This window comes from Meira miltonrushii, assembly GCF_003144205.1.
Source record: "Meira miltonrushii strain MCA 3882 unplaced genomic scaffold FA14scaffold_2, whole genome shotgun sequence".
Classification (NCBI taxonomy): Eukaryota; Fungi; Basidiomycota; class Exobasidiomycetes; order Exobasidiales; family Brachybasidiaceae; genus Meira; species Meira miltonrushii.
Window position 1 is genome coordinate 3,903,351 of NW_020289944.1, and position 25,069 is coordinate 3,928,419.

The window sequence follows — 25,069 nt, forward strand, 5'->3', positions numbered from 1 at the left end:
GTACCATATCATTGAGTTTAAGGCTAAAATAATCAGTCTTTCATACCCATCTGTCTGATCAGAAATATATATTTTAGTGATTGATAGACCTGAAAGTGTATTTGAAGGTATTCGATTAGTAAGTAAACGTGATTCGCTGATATAAGCGGGAAAGAGAGATTGATATATGCTGATATATGTGTTGGGATATGACGTATACGGTACGCCTGACACGTGTACAGGCGTCACTTGCCGTATCACGCCGTATCACGCCTTAACGCCTGTTCCGCCACAAAGGCTGACGAACCACAGTCTTGGTGCCCATAATTAGCCCATATGTTGAATATAAATAGTCTCATATCACATGTAAATTCTACCCACTTTTCTTTACCTCACAAATTTATTAATATCAATCAGAAAACAGTGCCTGGAGACTACAAAACGTAACAATATGCTGATATAAGCTATTTTCACACACGTGTATTGATAGCATGATCCTTTTCTGTGCATTTGATGATTGCCACTCATGCAAAGGTTCAACGAGGAATGTGACTAGTGGTATTTTTATATTTTTAGCAATACGGCCTTTAAAATGCATCAATTATGCACGTCAATAACGCCAGAATGAATCGCTTAAGCACAGTGAATGCAATTAAAGTAATCCCGGTGATTTCTCTACGTCATACTTGCCTTTGAATTCTTTCTTTTTGTGATTTAATTTGCGCATCATTCACACTACGGTCGCAGCGGCTCTTAGGTTAATCGCCGTAAACATCCAATTACCGAAAATAGATATGAAAAAGGCAAATAAGACCGGTTAATATAACCCTAAAAGCCATCAACAGGGTTCATTCGAAGTCGGCCAAGAAATTTGCAGCAGAATAGATTGGCGTTTGAGTGGGGTGAATGAAGAGAGGAAGGACGAGGAAAAGCCTTTATTCTCCGTAAAAAGGGCGTAAGATCAGAGAAAGTGGCTTGCGTGGGGGATGTCATACAAATGGCACAAAGGAGACAAAGGGCATTCAAACAGTTGGACAGACAGTAATTGGACGTGTGCTGCGTGCGCCTATACCTCCTGATGCGTGTTATGTAGGCATCTTTCTTGTGTGTGTGTGTGTGGTGTAAATGATTAGCGTAATTTTATGCGATGTGACCATAGGGAGTGCGCGGATGATTGGTATGCAAGTACCCCTCTCTCTCTCGGTCTACTTTGTCTGCAAAAGAAAGCTTCTTCACGCCAAGCAAGCGCATATATTCATTCATATACTTAATTCACTACTTGTTCTTCATTCATCTTAAGTCTATTCTTGGACCCACACAGTACCGGATGGCCGCCGGCGGCAAAAAGAATGGGCCTTAAACGCGATTGATTATATGCCGCATTTGACAGTGTAAATGGGTGGTGACTTGTATAAACTAGTGTTGTTTTCTCAATTCGAATCCATACAAAAAGGACAATGGAGTGATTGTTTGTTTGTGTACATATCCTTTTAATTCTCCTTACCATCATCATCTACTCCCTCCCTCTATCGTTCCCTTTCACTCTCCACAGATCGAACGTATTATCGACAACATAACATTCTTTCGATAAAACCACATTCTTTCAAATCAACAACTTATATCTCAAGCAGAGCTTTTGAGATTCATTCATCCCCACCCCTTTTTCACCCCAACTTTCCACAACAACAAATACATCACAATGCGTTTCTCATTCGTCGCAGTCGCAGCTATGGCTGTCGCCGTAGCAACATCATCTGTCATCGCTGCAGATGCTCCCGCCGCATCAGCTGCACCTGGCTCTATCAATGCCAAGACGGGTGTCGAAGATATTCCAGACAGCCAAATTAAAGTCATTGAAGGTGGTTCAGGTGATCACGACTTCGACGAGGATGATGAAGCTGAAGATGCTATCAAACCTGTCCGTCGTAGTCACAAACACAAGCACAAGCACCGCAAGAGTAACAAATCATCAGGTCACTACGTCAAAGTTCCCAAAGGCGCAAAGATGATGTACCACGGCGGAGAAGTTACATGGTACGCCAGTCACGATTTGCAAAACCCACAATGCGGTAACGGTCAATGGAACCCAACCAACAGTTGTCACATTGGTGCAGTCATGTACGGATGGAACGGAGGCCCAGAATGCGGTGAATTCGTTTACATTTGCAATAGCGAAAACAATTGCATTCGCGTTCGTATCGTCGACAAATGTGCTGGATGCAAAGAAGGTCACATCGATTTGACAAAGAGTGCATTCAAGCAAGTTGACCCTAAGCACAGCCTTGATACCGGTGTGGTGAAGAACTTGAAGATCTACTATGCCGGCAAACCATCCCCATGGGAAGCAGCTTTGTTCGGCCCCCTCAACTTGAAGGGATAAGATCAAAAAGCAACATAAGCACCATGGTTCATTCTCTTTCTTCGCTTGGGTCGAAGAAGGGTTTGATCGCCATCATTCAACGTAACGGGAATACGCGTATCAGGATTTCCGTGCAAAACACAAACACACATCATGAACTTCATACCAACATTTCATCATCAATTTCAATTGCACTCATCTCTTATTAAAAAGTTTTTATTTTTTCGGTTCGTTTCTTATTGCACATCAGTCGTGTATCAATATTCATCGTCATCTCGAGCAGTGCTTGAAATTCGATCATATTTTTCACGGGTTTTTCGTGCCTTTTTATCATTTATTTACTTACCAATTTTGTTCTTCGTATTTCAATCGCAATCGACTTGCGCCCTTTTTCCATTAAGAACTCTTAATCTGGGTTTGTGTTTCAGTGTGGGAAGATGATGATTGGCAAGCATTTAGAAGGTTGGAGAAAGGGGGGTCCATTTGTCGATCTTTTGTTCGGCGTTCAAACGCACTCCTGTCAACAGCTAATGATCTTCAATTGAAAAGACTAAGGGAAGAGCACAAACCGATCATCATTATTCATGTTCATCTTCATATTCATTGATAAAACATCGGACCCCTTTTAAGAAAGAGAAAGAGAGGAGGGCCCTTTTACGCTACGCCGCGTAAGAGGGGAAAGAGAAAACGCGTATCGTATATGAGCGGCGGATCAGCTGTGTATCTCTTTTGATGAGCGTGTTTGCTGTGCGCGATTTAGGCTGTTGCTTGTTTAAACAAACGGCTAGCCCTTGTGGGTGAAAGTGAAGCTCAGCTCAGGGCGGGCGCGCGCCCTATATTCATTTGAATAATTCAATCATTTGAGTAGTGGGCTATTGCTGTCTGTTGCTGTTGCCCTACTTGTAAGCATTTTTAAGGCGCAATTCTGTCTGTGGGCTAGAGCTGTCGGGATAAGGAAAGGATAAGACAGGATATGTGTGTGTGTTAAGGAAAAAAAAGATAGTATTCGCTTCATCATAATCAAACACCATCATAAAGCAAAAGCAACAAAAGAAAGATCAGATCTCAAGATCAAATAACTCAAAGATCAATAACGAATTAGAGCAGGTCTCATCAGCAAGAAGATCTATATTCGCAGCTTTCATTCATTTTGCGTTTTCATTTTTTGGGATTCACCCTAGTACGAGCATAATATTGGTTATCTGAGATAGCTATTATTCAATCATGGCCGCTGAATCCAATTACGACTATCTATTCAAGGTGAGTACTACAATCTGAATCCCTTGCAAAACATCACGCTTAACATCTCCTTTCCTCCAGGTCGTCTTGATCGGTGACTCAGGCACAGGTAAGAGTAACCTTTTGTCTCGATTTACGCGCAACGAATTCAGCTTAGAAAGCAAGAGTACGATCGGTGTTGAATTTGCAACGAGAAGTATCGCAGTTGACGGAAAGACTGTTAAAGCACAAATTTGGGATACTGCCGGTCAAGAACGTTATCGTGCAATCACTTCAGCTTATTATCGTGGAGCAGTAGGTGCTTTGTTGGTTTATGATATTGCCAAACATCCTACATACGTAAACGTTAGTCGTTGGTTGAAAGAATTACGGGATCATGCAGATAGCAATATCGTTATCATGTTGGTGGGAAACAAGAGCGATTTGAGACATTTACGTGCCGTTCCAACAGATGAAGCAAAGGCATTCGCAGCAGAGAATAACCTTTCCTTTATCGAAACATCTGCTTTGGACGCATCAAATGTAGAACAAGCATTCCAAAACATCTTGACAGAGATCTACCGCATCGTATCAAATAAGGCATTGCAATCATCCGATGATGTTATCAAACCTTCAGGCGGAGAGACGATCACTGTTCAACCTTCAGCGGATGACGGAGGTCAACAGAAGAAGGGTGGCTGCTGTTGATTGTGTGATGGAGAGAGGAAGGCAGTCGAAAGCCGTCCGCTTGTACGTCTTTTTCGGTTCGAGAAAGGCAAACGATTGTCTTTTTGACTTTAATTTTTGACTCGCATCTTTTATTGTGCTATGACCAATTCTCAAATGTATGACTTTTTCCCTTTTCCCCGTCTCAACTGTTCTGATCCTTTTAGCTCAATCTACAATCATGTTTGAATAGAATCGACTTATACGAGCGCCGATGTGAAAATAATTAAGGTATATAAATGCAATATGAATGAAGTTGTGAGGTATGTATGTATGCGTGCTGTAGTTCTTTCTTATTTGCCCTGCCGTATCTTCTCTAACAGATCCCGCATCTGATCTCGATCACTTTGTCTTTTCATATCTTCCTGCTCTTTTGCTTGTTTTTCTCTTGACTTTTGTGCGTTCCTTTGTGCTGCTTTGAATGTGTCTTTTGCTCTCTGTCGCTGTAGCAGTGGATCGGGACGTGGCGAAGATGAGGTAGAGCCAGAAGCATTTGAGGATGTTGGTGGTCGGAATGGGTCTGCCATATCATGTGGTTCTCCTGGATCTTCGACTGTGTGAGGGTGGAGGCAAATACATGTTGAGAGAGGGTTAGTAATTCGTGATTATCTACTGTGTATCGAGCTACAGCCACTCACCTTGCCTTCGCCATGCATCTTGCGCTTGTTCACTTATCGTGGGCTCTTGTGGATCTCTGCTTATGTATGGAGGAACGGGTTTGCCTTGCATTCGTGCAGGAAAGTGATCGGCTTCATGTACCAATCTGTCCACCAATCGAAAGAATGCAGGTGATTGTTGTAGTCTTCTTGTTAATGCTGTAGTAAGATATGTTGCGGCTAGCCTAATCAATATAGGCGGTATAGGCGCCATGATGGGCTGGAAGCTCTCTTATACGGTCTTTTGAAGTTGTGAAACTGATGAGAGTTTTGAGATATGATTAGAATAATCCAACACAATGGAGTTAATCCCGTTCACAATCATAATTTTCCCTCCTTAACGCCGCTTTTATGTTGAACGGGTTGATGTTTTATGCGTGTGCGCTGCGTGAAGCATTAGGCGTCTTAGCAGTCTTTAAGCGTGTGAATTCACACTTACCTAACCTGTGTGTGTATACCTTCACCGTAACATTCGTCTCCATTCAACACGCGCTTGAGCATGATATACACACTCTACCTATATGTTGGGAAATGTCATATCTTATCCTGACAAGGTAAGATAGAATAAGAAAATGCCATTCTTGTCAGCGGCTTATATGAGAAGGCGATATTAAATTCAGTGTTTTTATTGAATTGCTAGCATCAGAAAATGATGAAAATGATTAAAAGAGATATACTCAATAAGAAAATGATTAATTCTTTTTCCTTCTAGGAATAATTACTAACACGTTGCTATACTACTATTCTGATAAAATAAGGCGAAGAGATCGATCGCAATGACGACAGTGATAAATAGGGTTGTAGCCTTCTACCTTGATATATACAAGAAGCCAAAGATTGAAAATAAAATTTTAAATATAGAATGTGAAATATGATAAATTTTCTTTTCTACAGGAGTGATAGCTGTGTCACCTGTATATAAACGTATAGATGGAAGAATATCTATTAGAAAATCCAAGTAGACATAATACTATCTTTTATATAATATATACGATTTAAGTCAAATAACAAAGTACTGTCTAATGTTTTAACTTTAAATATTAAAAAAAGAAGAAATAACATACTATAATGAAAATTATTTTATTTTTATGGTTCAAATATACCAGCGGTACTATATCATACTTCATATACTTAAAAGTGTAGAAGATTGTTTATATCTGTAAAGCTATATTATATCCCGCCTAGGTTATAAGGTCGCGGGATTTACAGGGAAGAAGTATCGGCAAGACTGGGTTGTAGAGCAGTGTATGTATATGGAAGCCAATTCTCACGATATTCAAGCCTGTCTGTCACCGAGGTTATTGTCTCACTGTTTTCATACTCAGCCAGAAGCCTTTGTTTTTTAATTTGACTACGCGCTAAGAACAGTGTCCATTCTTGCAAGTGTTCCAGTTCCCTGTTCAGCACTCTGTCAGTGTAAATGTATATTGACCTTATTCAATTTTAATTAGTGGGAAAAATGTCTCTATACACGAGTAAAAAAGAAAACGCGCGCGCGCGCGCAACAATCAAGACAAAAGCAGCTCGCGCGTTCGCCCATTTTATTTTTTTATTTGTGGTGATTGCATCCGTCCATCCGTGCGCAAAGCTCATCGCCATCAATTGACGGATTGCATCCATCATTACAGCGCGTTCCAAACAAAATCAAATCGACATTTAATCTGTACAGCAGATAGTAAAGCATCATCAACGCTTGGTGTAGTCGCCCAACCTTACTGTGGTCCAACCGTCGGCGCTTTTCATCTGTCTTCGATCTCCGAATTGCGGATTCCCGAAATTGTTCGATTTTGGCGTAGAATATTCAAGTTCACCACCAAAATTCACTCCTCCGACATCTGCAGTAAAGCAACGTACCCTGCTAGTCAGCGAAAGGACCCTCTTGTCGAACGGGATCTCATATAAGCGGCCACTTTCTTCTGATTGATTGGATTTGTGATACTTGATCGTCAGTCAACAAACCCACCTTTATCCAAGCATCCATTTGAATTCAGCATCGCCATCACACCCATCTTCAACCTTCATCATCATTTAAGCGCATTTGAGCGCCTATATGCTGTCGATCGTTAGTAAACGCGTTAAAAAGGATTCTATTATCTCGGCGACGCACCATTGCTCGGACCGCGTTGCATTGACCTGCATCCGCTATCTTAGATCATCGGGATCATAGTGGAGCGAAAACAAGGAATATCGGATAGGTTCTTTTTCTCCTTCTAGCACGAAGGGGAGGAGAAGGAGGTAGTGATTGTGTAAAAAACGCAAAGAGTACACTATCTCATTCAAATAGAGATGGGTACGGATAACATGACGACCAAAACCACATCCTCTTCATCTTCTTCATCGAATAAGGATTGGCCACAAGCATCTGTTTGGAGGGACATCGACGCACGCTCGGCTCCTTTTACTATTCCAGCCAATCGAGAAACATCTCCAACCACAAACTTTCACGCTCAAAATTCATCTTCACCCCCAACGAGCGTCATGTTGGGCGAATCTCTCACATCTTCTTCTGCACAATCGTTCTCCAGATTCACCTCACCACCTCCAGCAATGGGAGGTGAGGCACGATCACCATCACCTACAAAGCGCGGGCCATTCACTTTCGGAAACGCACCTGAGTCTCGCGATCGATGGGCAAGTATGGGACAAGCACAACAACAAAATTTCAGTACATCAGCTGATGCTTCAATAAATTATGGAGGCCCTTCTCAGAACTACCCTCAACAAGGTCAACAACATTCACAACAACAGAGAAAGAATTTATCTTCCGGCATGTTTGGTGTGAATGAACCTTTTTTGGGATACAACGATATCTGGGGTAGTGGTGGACAAAGATCAACAGATACTGAAGTACGCGGACAAAGTGGAACAAGTCAAGCAAAGAGCTCTGGTGGATCATCTCTTGATCAAATTCATACACGATTCGACAATGTCAGTATAGGAAGGGATGAGGGAAGCGGATATCCTCCAAACATGATGCACAACACAGGACAAGGATCAAAAGCCATTAATATTGGTAATAGCGGAACAGTTGGCGGACAACAATTCGGTCCCTTGTCTGGCCTGCCACCTTCTGATAGCCTCAGTCCTAGAAGTATGATGCAATTTCATCAGCAACAAATGCAAGCACAACAGCAACAGCATCCATCACAGTCCCAGCAACATCAACTTCATCCTTCAAGTATTACTGGCGGACCTTCAGGGGGATCGCAGACGGGAATGAGCTCAGGTCTTGAAGGACCAAGAAACGGAGAAGAAATCACAACAGTATTCATCGTTGGATTCCCAGATGACATGACAGAACGCGAATTTGCAAACATGTTCTTGTTCGCTAAAGGGTTCGAAGCATCAACTCTCAAAATTCCAGCTGGCATGAATACAGCGCCTCTTCGACCTGGAGAAAATGCAAGTGCGGGTCCTGGTGGTCCATATAATGCCGTTAATGTAACTGGATCGAATTTGTTTGATATGCAAAGCGGTAATGGCGGTGCAGGATCAAGCGTAGGAGGTAGCAGTTGGGATGAGCATGCTATCTCCATGGGACTTTCGCGTCATGGCTCCGGTCCAGACAGCTTCGGATCTATGTCAACAATCGCAGCGGGCGATAGAAGTAGTATGGGAGGCTTGCAAGGTGGAATTATGGGTCCTCCCGGCAAGATTAAACAGATTATCGGTTTCGCCAAATTCCGTACAAGAGCAGAAGCTCTGGAAGCTCGTGATGCTTTGAATGGTAGAAAGATTGATGCAGAGCGAGGCTGTGTTCTGAAAACCGAAATGGCAAAGAAGAATCTGCACACCAAACAACGACCAGTTTTGGCAACTGCTCCTGGACAAGAAGGTCAGTCATCGTTCCCTCCGCCTTCGGGACCGGGTAGTATGGGACCACCACATGGATTCCCACAATCTAATATGCCTATGCATCAAGGTCCTCCCCAATCACATGGCCCTTCTGCTATGGCGCCCGGCAATCTTGCTCAAAATGGACCAGGATTCATTCCACCCTCAAATGGCCTACAAGACCCTAGTGGTCCTGCTCCTCCAGGCTTTGGACCTCAAATGCAAGGATCACGCATGGTGCCGCATCCAAATGCACCTACACAAAATTCAATGGGACCTCCAAATGCCTTCTTGAACACGTACAATAATGCTGGTTCCAATGTCCCACATCCGGCAAGCTCAAATGGTCAAGCTGGATCGCAACCGCCTTTTGATCCTTTCAGTGGCCAAAACGTGGGGCAGCATGGTGGCCTTGGTGGGATGCTCTCGCCATCTGAACAAAGTGGAAACATGTATGCTGGCCGTAGACAATTCGTTGGATCCACTCAACAAAGTGAAGGAGAGCAATTTGGATCGAGAGGTGGTAATGAGAAATGGGGTGGATCGGGACCATTGGACTACTTTGATGCTAATGGAGCTTCCCAAAGCGGACAGCAGAATCAGCAGCATCAAGGAAGACAGCAATCCCTCAGTATATCCACTCAACCACCCTTTGCTGGACCTGCACAAGGTGGACAAAGAGGGCCAGATTGGGGCGCCATAAGTTCACCAAACGGAGCATATCCAAATGCAATGGCAGCAAAGCCAATCACATTTGGAGAAGTTCCTGCGCAAGTTACCTCTTTCCCAAACAGTCAGCATCAACAACAGAGCAGTACTCAATCAGAGGATTTTAAGCAAGGGGAGTCGACGACGTTCAAAGTGCAACAAGAGCAACAACAACAAAGATCACATCAATCTTCAACATCACCAATGACGTCGCCCCAAGGATCTGAGAAAAAGAATGAAGCAGAACCAATAAGTAAAGCATCGCAAAGTCAATTGCCCAGCTTTACTTCTCATTTGAATGGAATCGATACAGAAGCAACGCATGTTCAGCGATTGCAAAATGCCGTCTCTCCACCACCAATGGCAGCACCCGTTGCAGCACATGCAGGACAATCATCGATTATGTCGACAATCTTGCCTGCTGGAATGAATCAAGCCGGTAATGGTGGTATGACGACGATCAATACATCTTCTTCGCATGGTGTCAATCGTCCCCATTCACGTTTATCCAATCGAGCCACTTCGCCTTCCGTTAGCGTTGGAAGTGGCGGACCAGGATCACGTTTTGGCTCACTCAGAATCGACTCCCCTATGAACAACCAAAGACCATTTTCTCCTCATGCTCTTATGCGATCGCCACCGCCTTTTCTCGATACGACCAGCATGCACTTCCGTGCAACGAGTCCAGGAAGTCCACCGATCTCTAGCCCGACAAGTCGAAGCTTCAGCATTGATGCCAATCCACCAGGAAATACTTTATTCGTTGGCAATTTACCCGCAAGCATTACCTCTCCGCCCAATTCAACACAACTAGAAGATGCTTTGTACAAAGTCTTTTCGGTCAAGAACGGTTTCCGTCAAATGAGCTTTAGGGTGAAGAGTAGCGGACCGATGTGCTTCATCGAATTTGAAGATGTAGGCTGTGCTGGAAGAGCTTTAGGCGAATTGAATGGTGATACGCTGGATGGTATGGTAAAAGGTGGATTACGATTAAGCTTTAGCAAACATCCACTTTTCAAAGGCACATCTTCTGCTTCTTCCCATGGAGGTCAACAAACGCCGGTCAGTGCTAATCATGCTACATTCATGGCCGGTCAACCTGCTGGTTCGGGAGCATCTTTGCCCAACAATGAACAAATTTCCAATGCTGTTCGTGCTGCCAGAGTTGCTTCTCCTGGCCGGTAAAAGGTGGATGTTATGAAGTTGCTGTGGCTACGCTAAAGTGATCTGCAGTGCAGCGCGTAAAGTGATTTTTGCCTAGCGCGTTGATTGATTGCTTCTTCCTTCTTGACGACCAAGATCTGGAAATGAGAGTCATATAGCAAACCATGACTTGCGCAACTCTTGATTTTGACATTCTTTCTTCTTTGGAAGAGAATGCATACAAAGAAGGCTATGCAGATGGTGAAGCACACGGTAAATTACATGGCACATTCGAAGGAAGACAGCTAGGAGCAGAAAAAGGGTTCGAGCTTTGGCAAGAACTTGGTCAAATGGAGGCATTCGCTCGTACATGGCTACAATTGAATGCATCCAATGAAGCTCAGTCTACAACCTCTGACACTAGTCGCAAACAGCAAAAAGCGTATCAGCATCTACAATCAATTCTTGCTCTGATAGATACCATGCCAATGGAGAACGACGAAAAAGTCGACATTGGCGCAAGTATGGAGCGGATCAGAGCAAAGCACAAGATGGCATGTTTGGCTTTGAATGTCAACCCTGACCTGTCAAATGTTACCACAGATAAATCTTCATCTGCTGCTATCGATTCACAAGGTGCTACAGGCCGTAGTATCATCATCAAAGGCCGTCAAGTCGATAGCAGTCAATTACACTTTTAATACTATTTTCATTCTTTCGCATACCATCCCCAAGAGCACCAGCAACGCTATCGAATCGCAACAATACTACAAACAACACACAGCATTCAACATTTGGTCTGTACATTCCGTCACAAACATATACAAATCTCAGACTTTTTTTCCGTCGATCTTTGTACCATTTTGATCGCTCTTCGATCATTCTCGCATTTTTCGCTTCTCTTTTATGGTTCTCAATTATGTTGTTCAGTCTACTATTCTCCTTTTCTCATATCTTTTCACTGCACCCTCAACTCGCATCTTTTTCACAGACACAATTGCTACTTTTATACATTCTCACTTTTTTCTTGCTCATTCTATTGCTTTTCTTGCTCTGCTCATCCTGTTATTCAATATATAGTATGTTTCATTCAATTCATTCAGATTTGTGAAAGGTCTTTTGCGTCTCTATTGAAATATACAGTACGATTTCATCCTTCATTCCTTGTCGATCACACTCTCCTTTCTAGATGCATAACCGGTCCAACTTTCATCATAGATGCTACTCTGGATACCCAATTGATATAATCCCAGCCACAAGATTGCGGCCGTCATTCCACTTCCACAAGTATTTGTTACTGCAGATTCACCAGCCGAACTTGCTTGTCGTAATTTATCGAGTTCATCCATTCCTCCAACGGTATCGCTGATCGATCTCCAAAGATCAGTTTGATTTTTAAGAGTTGTGAAAGATTTATCAGAACTTATTGAATTGGTATCCAAGAGTGACGTTGCAGGAAGAGATGTAGAATTGGGAATATGTCCAGATGAAAGACCAGGTCTAGGTTCGGGTGCTGTTCCTTCGAATCTTCCGTTCGGACGAGCATCTAAAACGGTTTGTCCTCTTGCGCCCATACGTGCATTGGCAACCATTTCATCATACGAACGAATCAAAGTTGATTCCAGAGAAGGGGTTGGATAGTTTGTTGGTGTGATTTGATGGGGTGGTCCATTTTCAACTTCAAAATCATTCTTGATCCAAGCCGGTAATCCTCCATTCAAGATAGAAATCGCACGATGTCCAAAAGCATGAAAGGTGAAAGCTGTACGTGGAGAAGAAAAGACGCCATGCGTATCATAGACGATAACATGTGTATCAGGTGTGATTCCATGTTGACCTGCAGCATTGGCAAAGACTTTAGGTGTTGGCATCATATGACTTAATCCTAATGGATTTAATTCATTACCTTTTTCATCCTTTTCGCCTTTTTGCGTTGCCACCTTGTCTACATCCCAAAAAGATGAATTTGGAATCCTTGGTCCTTGTTCAAATTCTTTTCTTGCGTCTCTTTGTACATTTGGCATAAACCAAGTAGCATCCAAGATTCGAATCGAAGATGAATCTTTTGAACGAATCAATTCCTGAACATCTTTTGGCGCTAGGATTAATGGAACAGGTTCAGGTGTTGCTTTGGTTGACATTCGAGCCAGCCGGGTTGATGGAAAAGATCGTAGAGAGAATGATGGATTTGCTTTTGTTATTGCTGATGCTCTCGCTAATCGGTTGGATAGGAGCATAATGTGTTGATAGGATGGTGGAATGAAAAGAGGAAGGCAAGTTGACATCAATGCGAAGTGTAGGTACAATCTGTTTTAGGTCCGTGCAGCTTAAATAAGCATGTCATCCTCTGCTGCATTCGAGATGACTTGGCCGAACGATAGAAAATTCATAGGAATCATGCGGCCGATTCGTCTGGTTCATTTTATGTTCATCTGGAAAAGATGAAGAAGTAGCCGAAATGCTTCATTGCGGTCAATGAAATGACATAAAACTGAAAATAGTATCAATCTTTAGGCTACAAGTCAATGATTTATCTCAAAGCATGTCTATCTCAAGATTACTCCTCATCCATATACTTGTCGTAAATATGATAGTGTTAGCTTCGAGCCCTCATTATGAGAAGATGAGGTATATTTACCATATGAGTCTCGACGGCGAAGATATGAAATGTGATTTAATATTAATTGCTGTTATTCTTCTGCTTCTTGGCTCTGCGTAAGAATTAAAGGACAGCTAAACAGCGCAACGCTTAATTCAACCTTTTCGGACTTTACGCGTGAGAATCACAACAACTTCCTTTCCTCAAACCAGAATACACTCAATCATCATCATCAGAACAACAAACGCATCAAGAAACACTCATTACACCTTTGCATCACGATATCAGACTTTGTTTCTCTGCAGGAGACGGAGTGGAGATTTTTGATTCGCTGCTCTTTCCACTGCAAGAAGAAGGGTACAAGGAGGGAAAGTCAAGACCCCACATTCACACACAACAACAACACCAACCTGAAGCAACTTCAAGATGGGCGCAGCATTCTCGTCAATGTTTAGCTCTCTGGCTTTTTGGGCAAGGAACAAAGAAGTACGAATTTTGATGTTAGGATTGGAAAATAGTGGAAAGACTACAATCCTATACAAACTACAATTAGGAGAAGTTGTTTCAACTATACCTACGATTGGATTCAATGTTGAAAGTTTAGATTATAAAAATATCAAATTTCAAGTTTGGGATTTAGGTGGTCAAAGTAGCATTAGACCTTATTGGAGATGTTATTATGCAGAAACGAGCGCAATCATTTATGTAATCGATTCAGCGGATAAAGAAAGGTTAGGAACATCAAGAGCAGAACTACTTGCAATGCTTTCCGAAGAAGAATTACGTTCGGCAAAACTTTTGGTCTTTGCAAATAAACAAGATTTGGATGGTCATGCAAGCGTAAGTGAAGTTAGCGAGGCATTAGGCTTAGATCAATTGAAAGATCGTAGTTGGACGATTCAAGGCTGTTGTGCCATCAAAGGAGATGGTCTAGAGGATGGTTTAGACTGGTGAGTAATGCCGAAAGAGAATGAGATTCGACTGAATACTGACATCCTACCACCCACAAAGGCTTGTCAATTCATTACAGGAAAAATGAACCGATCCACCCTCATCACGATGGACAATTTCGTCAAAATTTGTACTTCACTTCGTTTCGCTTTGCACTTTTTTTCAAATATACCAATAAGGACCTTCTAGAACCTTCAGAGCGGTCTCGGCTGCGTTTGGCGAGTTTCATTGTCAGGAAGTAACTTTATGCCACAAGCATCCGTTCTATTCTAAAGCTATGAATTAGAGTTCTAGCAACCAAGGTTCCCGCTCATATTCCTTCTTCTCATCTCTGTACTCTATAGCAATTAACAACTTCTTCTTATGTCAGCCCTATTCTGCATGATCTTAGATAATTTCTTTTCATCATCAAAGCCAACGCTTATATAAACATCGAGATAAAAATGGCAAAAAAATATTTCGAAGAAAAAAAGGCGAAAAAAATTGGTTCCCACGCCGGGAGTCGAACCCGGCTCTTTCGCGGTCCTGGTTATTTGGAATAATCATGAAAGGCGAATATACTAACCGATGTACTACATGGGACTTGTTGTTATATGGAGCCGAAAGAGATGCGTATATATACTGTCTACGTTTGATTTGATAGCAAAAGCTTATTTCTTTAGCGTACGAAGTCTCCCGCCCAAGTTATCCAAATGACGAAATTAAGGCGTACTCAACTCCGAACGGACCCCGCAGGGAGAGATAATTGCATTTCTCAATGCCAGCATTCATCCACCTTTAACCATTCCAACCATCCCAAAAGACAAGGTCAAAGATGGCACCGATCAAAGAAGTAGCACGTTCAGAAGAACAAGCTCTTTCACTCAACTATATCCGCACAATCTTACAACGATTAGAAGATACGATTTTATTTCAACTTATCGAAAGAGGACAAAATGCACATAACGCAGTAATGTACGAGCCAGGAGCGATTCCGGCTTTGAAAGAGAAAGAAGGTTGGGAAAGATCTTGGGTGGAATGGTTCTTAAAAGAGACCGAAAGTTCACATAGCAAATTACGTAGATGGCAAGCACCTGACGAATACCCTTTTACTGATGTCAAACTATTGCCTGCTCCCATCTTGCCGCCGATCGAGTATCCCAAAGTACTTTATGAACCCGCAATCGTCAATGTGAACGATAAAATCTACTCTCACTATAAGGATCATTTGGTGCCCGCTCTCACTAAGAGATTTGGACAAGACTCCGACGATGGAGAATATGGAAGTGCTGCTGTTCGTGATGTAGATGCTCTAGCAGCATTGTCTAAACGTATTCATTTTGGTATGTTTGTTTCTGAATCCAAATTCCGATCGGATACGCCTACATTTGTAGATGCGATTCAGAAGCGGGATACGAAAAAGCTCGAAGCTTTGATCACTAAACCCGAAGTGGAAGCTGCTTTGCTTGTTAGATTGGAAGGTAAAGCAAAGGTTTATGGACAAGATTTGAATAGCTCTATACCCGAAAAGGATCTCAAGATCGATCCAGACGTTGCTGTTCAACTTTACAGAGACTTTGTCATCCCTCTAACAAAGGTCGTTGAGGTGGATTATTTGCTAAAAAGGTGAGTTCTATCTATAGTATATTTCTTGAAGAAATGTTCTGACACATTTCCCCCTTTTACAGACTTGATGGGCTTACTGATGAGCATATCCAAGCGCTCAAATCTGGACAGGTTTCCAAATAATTTAACTCAATAAGACATGATTCTCCTTCTTGGTCATAATGTATCTATACAAGGTCTCATATAATATTACAAGGATGCGAGTTAAGCTTTACCCTTACTGAGATTCGACTTCTCTGTGTAGCTTTTGCATCTCGTCGTCTTTAGCTTTATACTGTCTCGCCAGGCTTTCGATGACTGCTTGTAGCTGTGGAGAGAGAGTATTATTGTCAGCATGTATGTTCCATGGCCTCTCTCGATGCATACATACCCCTTTCATATTTGTCTCTAATGCAGGTAAAACGTCTTTGACTGTTCTTTCCACTAGAATGCCTCCGATCATACGAAAACAAGTACGTTCAGGCGATTTCTTCAATGTTTCCCGCAAAGTTTCAATCACAGCACGATGTTCTTCTGCATCACTTTCAAGCTCTCCGATCTTTGTTGCAATTCCTTGCATTTCACTGCGCGTTATTTGATACTTTTGAGCGGCTAAGAAAAGGGAAGAAGGACAGACAAGGCAAGTATATGCGTCAGTTCTTAGTGGAGCTTTGCTTTGACCATTGCTCAAATATACATACCTTGCTCGGATAGTTGAGGTTGCCCTCCTTGTGGCCCAGCACGAGATACTGTTGAAGCCATCTTAAGCTATCAAATGGTATCGTTTGAAGGAAATGATGGAGAAGATTGAAAAAAGATCTTCTTAGACGCGCTTCAGTGGAGATAAAGAGAAGATTGTGTGTTGCAAAACGCTAAAGTATAAAAAAAGACGTTCTTCTCATTGACTTGCTATCATCAAAGCATTCATACAAAAAAGGTCATGCTCAGGCGTAGCATTGTCCATAGCAGACATGCACTGAGGTCATGCAATACAACTCAGAGGGTGTGCGGGAGCGGTAGCAATGCCTTTGGACAGAATAAATTCATTGGCTCTTCACCTACAAGCTTCAACGAACAACCAAGTCCTACAAACTCATCACCTTCCACTTCTCCATCAAAAGCACAATTTGCCGTCTACACACCTCGCTCCACCGAAAAGAAAATCCATGCTCCATCTCACTACAGGAAAACTCGCATTAGTCGGAATCGCAAAAATCACCCTCTAATAGCAAAATTGCAAGAGCAGATCGCTGCACGTAATTTAGACGACGTCACTGAAACATGGAAAAAGGTTGTACAGCAGCGAATGGCATCTGATGTGAGCGGAGATATACGTTTCACTTTAGTCAAGTTTGTCAGCAGTATCGAATCTGATCACAGTACATCAACTGTACTTTCGTTATTCAGTGACTTTCGCGCAATATCCGATTGGAAATATGCAACATTGGTTTTGAGATCTCTCATCGATCGAGGAGAAAATCAGAAGGTGTGGGAGTATGTGCAATCATCTGTATTGCCTGACCGATCTAGCATACCACCGTCCGTCCCTCCTTCAGCCTACGAGGGTTTAATTATTTGTGCTTGTTTTGCAGCAGCATCTTTGCCCGATTCTCCATATAAACGGATCGCTAACCTTGTTGGTCAACTCAAACCCATCTGGTCAAAGCTGAAGATTACTGCCAGAAAGAAGGCGGACCGAGTACATGGAACTCCTTTACACAGTGACATCACATCTGACCGACTATCAGCTTTCAAGGTGCAAGACAAGACCAAAGAAAAGGCCGCTTCGATATATCAGCATGCAGTTTTGGGTTGGGGATTAAATTATTCTGATGAACATACTGGGGCGAACGTCAATTTGCTCTCACGTAGAATCACTGGTGCCTGCAATTCAGGCTACTTTTCCACATTGGAACAGTGGTTGAACATTCTTCCGCAAGCACACAATGAATGGCTCACAATGTCGTTCGATGGAAAGAAACAATCAAATTGGACCGACTTTACTTGGGCTTCTCTTTTGCAAGGTCTAATCGCACACAGAAAGACAGAAATAGCAGGACGTGCGTGGGAGCTATACCTCAAGATGAAACCTAAGAACGAGGCTGTTGAAGCAGGTGTTTGGAATGGGCTTTTGCAGGGTTATAGTGCAGCTGGCCAATGGGACCAGGCTCGTACGGTACGAAATCAAATGATTGAGCAAAATGCCAAACAAGATCAATATACATTCACGACCTTGATCACGATGAACTTCAAAGCACGAACACCTGATGAGGCTTTTTTCACGTTTGAAGAGCTGAAAGATTGGTGTAGAGAACAAAAGCAAACGGTGAACCCTGCTGCGATGAACGCAATGGTACTTGGATATTGTCTGAACAATAATACAGAAGAGGCTGAAGAGTTGATCAATAGAATGATCAAAGGTGAGGATGAGTTGCTTCCTCCTCCAAACATTTCAACGATGAACACCATGCTACGCACACACGCAAGACGTGACAATATGGCAGGAATCGAGGAGATTCTGCGTGTCATCGGACAATTGAATCTAGAGCCTGATGCGTATACGTTCACGACAGTGATGGATGCTTTTACACGTATGGGACACGGAAAGTATACGGGAGAAGTGTATGATCTCATGATGAAGGAAGGCATCAAAGGAAGCGAGGTGACACTTTCTGCAGTAATAAAAGATGCCTTGACTTCGTTTGACGGGGTCACTCCAATTCGCTTTGAATTCGCATTCTCTACTCTACGTAGAATGGAATTGAAAGGACCTCATCCTACTCAAGTTACCTATACAAATTTAATCTCTGGCTTACTCAACAACGCGGATCTATTTGGCGATTTCGTACGCAAAGGTGGCTTGGCGAATGGATATACCCGGCAAGAAATTGTAGAGGCCAAGGTTGTCGAACCAGAATTGCTTGAAGTCCTCTTTAAGAATCGACCCGAGATCGTATTGAGTCTCTTGCTAATGAAACGCATGCAAATTATGAAGCTGCAACCGAATCGTATAACGTACAACACGTTTTTGAATGGTCTCTTGAGCCAATCGCCTTTTGATGAAGAAGAACAAGCTCGACCATCGGAAGAGGTAGCGGCAATGGACGTTTGGTCTTTGCGGAAAGTTGGCACACTGTTACATGAAATGATTGAAGTTCAATCGATCGACCTAAAGGAGAATACTGTGGCCATCTGTGGAGAAGGTTTGCAACGTTTTACTCTCTCAAAGCATGCTGCAGTTCAAGCGGAATTGCAGAAAACATTTGCGATTTATAATAGATTGGTCCAAGCAAAAAATTCGACAGAGAAAGTTGAGAAGAAAGATCCTATCTCACTCAGTTTTAAAAATGGAGAAGGAAATATTTAATTTGAAGATCTATTGTATACTATGTACATTAACCAATCGATAGTAATCAGGCTGCTTGATAGGCTTGTTGAGGAGGATAAGTGTATGCGGACTTTGATTCTGCATAACCTGGCGAAGAAGCTTGCTCAGTAGCAAATTGAGTGTTAGGTGCAGTAGAGTTATATGCATTTTGAGCTCGATCGTTGTATGTTTTGCGTTCATCCAAGTCAGCATCTCCTCCTCTTGCATCCAAAACGAATGATAAAGCAACAAAGATGGCAGTGGCAACACTTTCTGCAATATATTGCAAGACCAAAGAAGCCCAGATATTTGCACCGATCAAGTTGTTTGCTGCAACACGATAAGTTGACCAGGCCATTCTTGCGATCATTGGAACACATGCAATGGCTACAAATGTCAAAATCGTTCTTGCAGAAGGTGTGAGAGGACCTTTGATGAATAAATGATAAATTGTTAAAACGGTAAGTAAAACTGTTGCAACGAGTAACATAATGATTCCCACTTTTGCCAAAACGTCAATGCTTGCTTTGTTTGCTGATGTTGGACTAAAAGAAGAAGTTGAATTTGTCAAACCTACGATCAATAAGATGTTTGAAACTGTGTTGACGAGATGCAAAAAGCCTGCGGGTGTTTTAATCTTGTCGATCAAACCACCTCTTCCACCTCCATTCTGCACGGGAGCGACATAAAGACTTGCACGTTTTGTAAGATTTAATGCTGCACTGAATAACAATCCAAAGCCTGCCAATTGAAGAACGAATCCACCCGTGTAAAGATCTGTCAGGGTATTCACATTTGGATTTGATTTTTTCTGTTCTTGCATTGCGGCCACGAGTAAAATATTACCCACACATCGAATTAGAGGGAACAAGAATAAAAGTCCAAATGTGACTCGTTTGTTGTGTGCATGCTTGATGAATGCATAAAGTGCTGCCAAAAACAGAATAAAGTAGATTGGTACAAAGATGAGGTCAATGATTTCGATTGAGCTCCAAGTCATTGTTGTGGTTTTTGCTTGTTTGGGAAGATGGAGTTGTGATTAGAGTAACTGAAAGAGGATGAGGATCAAATTGTTCTCCAATGAATCTACGGGCTACTTTATATAGTTTTCATTTTCTGTTCTATCATCAAAAGCAACACATGTCAACGGGGTATATCGTGCATCTTACGCCGAAAACGTTTTGAGTGATTCATGCATGGATTTAAACTTTGTCCACATGAAGATCTTCAATTGTATGCCGTCGGTTGCAGCTTTATTCCCTCACTAAAATTCAATCAAGGCACAGCGTTGATTGTCGTTTTTTTCATTTTCGGCGTAAGAATCGTAAAACACGACGCGTAAAAGGTTACCTACAGTCTCGGAAGCTATGTATTTTCGGTTTACCTTTTTCTCGGTCCTGACTTTTGGGTCAAAACACCGATGAGCACACGCTAAAATCACGTCCATTGTTTTTATCACTTGCCTGCGCAGCGCTGCGTCCTCTTCAAGCCGAATAAAGTAACGGGCCCAATGATTGGAACATGTGTTTTCGCTCACTAATGTGCTGATACAAACAGAAAAGTGAGGGATCGATGATATTCATTGGAGAGAGAGTGATTCAAAGATGGGTTTATATACAATTCAGAAATAGAAACACTCAGGGGTAACTGCCGTAACGGCGGAGGACTGAGCGTGATACCATGTGGTCAATGTCATTATGATGATGGTGATGAGGACCCTGATAGGATCAGTGTGACTTTATCGAGTGTCACTGCTTACATAATCACAAACATCTTTACGGGCTAATGATTAGGGTTGGGTTTTTTTTGGGGAGGTTACCTCCCGGGGAGGTGGGAAGTGGGAGGTGGGAGGTAAAAATTTTGCTACCTCCCCGGGAGGTAGCAAAAGGCGCTAATTTTTCCCGCCCTGGAGGGGGGGTGCGGCAGGCACATAAATCAGGTGGTGCGGCAGGCAAACGCGTCCCCCGCCCCACGTATACACCCTACGCCTACAAGCTCACAGGTACCTATATACAAAGAACATTCCTGATTCAGGTCTAGGCTACGCGGCCGAAAAACTTGCATAAAGGTACTTTCCCAGCCTTTTTTGATAGCTTTTTTAAAAAAATGTACATAAAACCAGTATGAAGATTTTAGCGCGCGCACGCGCTAAAATCTGAATTGTATTTAAAAATTTATAGTTAAAATAAATTTTATATTTAAAAAAAGAAACGCGACCGATTCGTACGATTCTTTATATGTATATTAAATTGAGTTATAATTATTCGATAGATTTATAAACGAATCGATAGATTCAGTAGGGAAACCTTTATTCTTTACTATATGATATTAAAACTAGAGAAACACGAACCGCGAACTAGACGTGGTATAAAAGAAATACGTTTCTTTCTTATAGAATTCTATTTATTCTTATTATTATCTATTATGATTAATAAGAATATCTAATCTTTTAGTAAGAAGTATCGACCTTCTTTACTATATATACTATTTAAAAAGTAATATAGATTATTATCTTATTAAAGAAGAGTTTAATTATTTTAAAAATAATTAATTATAATTTAATAAAAACTAAATATATAAATTAAATATAGATCTTATCGAGGAGGTTTAGTATTTTAGGTATATCTTTATACTTCGATTTAAAAGTAAAATAAAGAAAATTAAATAAACTAATATATTATTATATAAGAAATAAATAAATAAAGATTCTTGATTAAAATTTGATTATAGATATAAAATAAATATAAATATATATTATCTTAGTTTATAATATTATATAACTATAATAATTAATAGCGAATATTAATATAGACTTATATATCTTATACTTATAAAGATTATAAATTATTTATTATAGATTAATATTTATTTTAAATTATTAATTCTTAAAGAATACTTTTTTAAGAATATTATAAATATCTTTTATTAAGATTCTTATATTATAAATAGATTTTATTAAGATTCTAATAAGAGTTTATAATATCTAATTAGTAAAAATAATTTAATAATAAAGAAATATATCTATAATATTATAAATAAGATTTTAAATAAGATATCTTAGAAATATATAAGTTTTTAGAAGAGTATTTAACTTTAGATCGAATTAATTACCGATTATAGAGGTTAAGGTTTTATAGATCTTATTATTAAAAATAGTAATATATATTATTATATATAGTTAGTATATTTTTATATTAGATAATAATTAAATTAGCTTTTAAATCTAAATATAATTATATTCTATTTAGATTTAATATATTATATTAGAGTAAGAATAAATTTAGATAAAAAAGATATTTTATATATTAAACTTAAGATTAATTAATTTAGAATTAATTTTAATCGTCTTAAGAAAAGAAAGAAGATAAAAAAAACCTTTTAGACTTTAGAGTTTATTATAGATATAACTAAGAAAGTCTATCTATATATCTTATTTATATTTAACCTTATAATAAGAAAAGAAGCTTTAATTAGTTTTATATTAATAAATATTAAGTTATCATTACTACTAATATAATAATTTAAAAGACTTAAAAAAGATTATAAATTTAAACTAAAAATAATAATAATTAATTACTTATTTATAGAGATATATATAATCGATATTATTTAAAGATTAGATTAAAAGATTCTCTATTATTACTTTTATATCTTATAAATAGTATATAAAAAATTATAGAGTAGAATTATCTATTATAATTTAAAGATAAATTTAAATAAAAAGAAAGTATTTTAGATTAATTTATTTAAAAGATTCTAGAATCTTATTTATAAAAAGATAAATAAAAAAGAATTTATAATTTAATAAGATAATTATCTTATCTTCTATTAAGAAAAAGATTAAATAAAATAAAAAGAGTATATCTAAGTTTAATAAGGTTTATATTTAGATTATTAGGCTTTCTTCGATAAAAGTAAATAAACTAATTTTATCGATATAAATAATCTGATCGAGAGATAATATCTATAGTTAAAAATAATATATTTATTTTACTTATATATAAAATAAATAGATTTCTTAATATTTTAACTGATAATCTAAGTATTATCTAACTTTTAATAGTATAAATATTATATTTTCTTTAAAATCTAAAAACGAAAACTTAATAAGAAAGAAGAAAAAGTAAGAAAGAAAATAATATAAATCGATAAGACTATTTTATAAGATATAATAAAAGCTAATAAAAATACTGAAATTAATAATAATCTTATTATAGTTTAATCTTTCTTAGATAATTTAAAATAGTATAAGGTTATATTAAGATATTATATAAACGATAATATATTTTATATTTTAAACTATAATTATAAGATTTTTTAAAGAGTTAAATATATTTATAAATATTATTTTATAATTATTATCTTATAAAACTTTATAGTTAAACTAGATAATATAAAAAAAAGATATTTAAAAATACTTAAAGTAGAAAAAAATCTTTAAGATAGTTAAGATAAATTATATAGAAACCTTTAATATCTTATTAAAGATATTTAAAATATATTAGATAGAAATCTTTAAAATATTATTTAAAATAATAATCTTAAATTTAAGATTATAATAGAAAATAAATATCTAAAAAAGAAAACTAGTATATATTTAGAAATCTAAAAGAATCTTACTATTATTATTAAGAATTATTAAAGTATTTTTTCTTATAAAGATAATTATAAAATAATATAGAAAGAACTTTAAGAAATTAATAAGGCTCTTTTATATATTAAATACTTATAGAATAAAGTTATTATTTCTTTATCTACTTATTATATTTTATTAAGATCTCTTTTATCTATAAATCTTTTTTCTTCTAATAATTAAAATTCTTTATAAATTATTTTTTTTATTTATCTTTCTTTCTCTAGTAATTAAAATTCTTTATAAATTATTTTTTTTATCTAACTTTCTTATAAGTTCTATTAAATATAGAAAGAATAATATAGAATAATATAGTTAATAAAAATATAAAGTTAGAAGTATTTATTAAGAGCTATTTAAATCTCTTTAAATAAGAAGGTAAGTTTCTTTATAGACTTGTTTATTCGTTTATTTAAATTAATTATTATTTAAAGTAAAACTTATATAATCTAAAGGTTAAGAATCTTTATAAAATCTTTAAGAGAAGAAGAAATATAATAAGATTATCTTATTTCCTTTTTTAATATATTCTTATTTAAAGATATTAGTATTAGAGTTTTAATTAAATTAAAGTTTTCTATATAATCGATAGTACTAACTTTTTATTTATTATATTCTTTATACTTAATAGAAGTTAATAGAATTATAATCTTATATATTAGAGTATTATCTTTTCTATATAACTTATATCGGTTTTCTCTAGTAAGATATAAGATATTATTATCTTTTTTATCTATTTTATTATATAATTCTTATATAACTTTAGTACCTTTAATAAGATTTATATTAGAATCTAAAGTATTCGGTTAAATTATAATTTAATTATTTAGACTATTCTTAGCTATCTAGATTAGATCGTTTATAAAGTTATTAGTTTAACCTTTAATAAAATTAATTATTATTTTAACCGATTCTTTATTAAAATTTTTAGCTTTAATAAGGTTACTATAGTTATTATATCTTAGGTAAGTATAAATAGTATTAAGGTCTTATATAACTAGTTTATTATCTATAAATTATATTACTTTCTTAAACTTTCTATAAGGTTATTTCTTACTAGTTATATATTTTATTTATTTTAATAGTATTTCTTATATATTTAATATAGAATTTAATAGTAATAAAATAATAGATAATTGTAGAAAATAAAGATTTTACTTAGATTAATGATATATTATAATATATATAAATTTACTTTTATTCTATCTTATATATTTCTTTAGAGTAAAGACTAATAAGGTATAATATATATTAAACTTAAGAATAATATTATATATAAAAAAAAAAGGATTCTAATAAAATATCTATAAAT

The 25,069-nt window shown here is 38.2% G+C and overlaps 11 protein-coding genes and 1 non-coding gene across 12 annotated transcripts; 7 read left to right on the plus strand and 5 right to left on the minus strand.

The window, feature by feature from the left end:
- Positions 1 to 1,678: 1,678 nt before the first annotated feature.
- Positions 1,679 to 2,589, plus strand: FA14DRAFT_172733 (uncharacterized protein; the record flags this gene model as incomplete). Its single annotated transcript, XM_025500427.1, has 1 exon — positions 1,679 to 2,589. The coding sequence occupies one exon, from the start codon at positions 1,679 to 1,681 to the stop codon at positions 2,357 to 2,359; it is 681 nt and encodes a 226-aa protein (XP_025356469.1). The 3' UTR covers positions 2,360 to 2,589.
- Positions 2,590 to 3,373: 784 nt separating this feature from the next.
- Positions 3,374 to 4,547, plus strand: FA14DRAFT_146381 (ras-domain-containing protein). The gene is made up of 2 exons (XM_025497312.1): positions 3,374 to 3,598; positions 3,659 to 4,547. The coding sequence occupies exons 1-2, from the start codon at positions 3,563 to 3,565 to the stop codon at positions 4,262 to 4,264; spliced, it is 642 nt and encodes a 213-aa protein (XP_025356470.1). The 5' UTR covers positions 3,374 to 3,562; the 3' UTR covers positions 4,265 to 4,547.
- FA14DRAFT_52396 (uncharacterized protein) lies at positions 4,420 to 5,291 on the minus strand. Its single transcript, XM_025502470.1, has 2 exons — positions 4,921 to 5,291; positions 4,420 to 4,835 (listed from the first exon to the last, which is right to left on the minus strand). Exons 1-2 carry the CDS (start codon positions 5,150 to 5,152, stop codon positions 4,576 to 4,578), a joined length of 492 nt encoding a protein of 163 aa, XP_025356471.1. The 5' UTR covers positions 5,153 to 5,291; the 3' UTR covers positions 4,420 to 4,575.
- Positions 5,292 to 8,229: 2,938 nt separating this feature from the next.
- On the plus strand, positions 8,230 to 10,665 carry FA14DRAFT_121883 (uncharacterized protein; the record flags this gene model as incomplete). The annotated part of the gene is made up of 3 exons (XM_025496491.1): positions 8,230 to 8,344; positions 8,567 to 8,783; positions 10,143 to 10,665. 3 exons carry the CDS (start codon positions 8,230 to 8,232, stop codon positions 10,663 to 10,665), a joined length of 855 nt encoding a protein of 284 aa, XP_025356472.1.
- A 61-nt stretch (positions 10,666 to 10,726) lies between these two features.
- On the plus strand, positions 10,727 to 11,324 carry FA14DRAFT_190076 (DUF1715-domain-containing protein; the record flags this gene model as incomplete). The annotated part of the gene is made up of 1 exon (XM_025501771.1): positions 10,727 to 11,324. Exon 1 carries the CDS (start codon positions 10,809 to 10,811, stop codon positions 11,322 to 11,324), a length of 516 nt encoding a protein of 171 aa, XP_025356473.1. The 5' UTR covers positions 10,727 to 10,808.
- A 262-nt stretch (positions 11,325 to 11,586) lies between these two features.
- On the minus strand, positions 11,587 to 12,848 carry FA14DRAFT_161009 (Rhodanese-like protein). Its single transcript, XM_025498934.1, has one exon. The coding sequence runs from the start codon at positions 12,762 to 12,764 to the stop codon at positions 11,781 to 11,783; it is 984 nt and encodes a 327-aa protein (XP_025356474.1). The 5' UTR covers positions 12,765 to 12,848; the 3' UTR covers positions 11,587 to 11,780.
- Positions 12,849 to 13,369: 521 nt separating this feature from the next.
- FA14DRAFT_172737 (putative ARL1-ADP-ribosylation factor) lies at positions 13,370 to 14,461 on the plus strand. Its single transcript, XM_025500428.1, has 2 exons — positions 13,370 to 14,172; positions 14,234 to 14,461. The coding sequence occupies exons 1-2, from the start codon at positions 13,649 to 13,651 to the stop codon at positions 14,259 to 14,261; spliced, it is 552 nt and encodes a 183-aa protein (XP_025356475.1). The 5' UTR covers positions 13,370 to 13,648; the 3' UTR covers positions 14,262 to 14,461.
- Positions 14,462 to 14,660: 199 nt separating this feature from the next.
- Positions 14,661 to 14,755, minus strand: FA14DRAFT_t24. The gene has a single exon. It is a non-coding gene; the product is annotated as a tRNA-Glu (tRNA).
- Positions 14,756 to 14,860: 105 nt separating this feature from the next.
- FA14DRAFT_146392 (chorismate mutase) lies at positions 14,861 to 16,048 on the plus strand. Its single transcript, XM_025497313.1, has 2 exons — positions 14,861 to 15,778; positions 15,841 to 16,048. Exons 1-2 carry the CDS (start codon positions 14,988 to 14,990, stop codon positions 15,899 to 15,901), a joined length of 852 nt encoding a protein of 283 aa, XP_025356476.1. The 5' UTR covers positions 14,861 to 14,987; the 3' UTR covers positions 15,902 to 16,048.
- On the minus strand, positions 15,924 to 16,536 carry FA14DRAFT_161011 (uncharacterized protein). Its single transcript, XM_025498935.1, has 2 exons — positions 16,149 to 16,536; positions 15,924 to 16,085 (listed from the first exon to the last, which is right to left on the minus strand). Exons 1-2 carry the CDS (start codon positions 16,335 to 16,337, stop codon positions 15,996 to 15,998), a joined length of 279 nt encoding a protein of 92 aa, XP_025356477.1. The 5' UTR covers positions 16,338 to 16,536; the 3' UTR covers positions 15,924 to 15,995.
- A 161-nt stretch (positions 16,537 to 16,697) lies between these two features.
- On the plus strand, positions 16,698 to 19,033 carry FA14DRAFT_172739 (uncharacterized protein; the record flags this gene model as incomplete). Its single annotated transcript, XM_025500429.1, has 2 exons — positions 16,698 to 18,960; positions 18,987 to 19,033. 2 exons carry the CDS (start codon positions 16,698 to 16,700, stop codon positions 19,031 to 19,033), a joined length of 2,310 nt encoding a protein of 769 aa, XP_025356478.1.
- Positions 19,034 to 19,147: 114 nt separating this feature from the next.
- On the minus strand, positions 19,148 to 20,238 carry FA14DRAFT_52461 (uncharacterized protein). The gene has a single exon (XM_025502471.1). The coding sequence runs from the start codon at positions 20,122 to 20,124 to the stop codon at positions 19,171 to 19,173; it is 954 nt and encodes a 317-aa protein (XP_025356479.1). The 5' UTR covers positions 20,125 to 20,238; the 3' UTR covers positions 19,148 to 19,170.
- Positions 20,239 to 25,069: the final 4,831 nt, after the last annotated feature.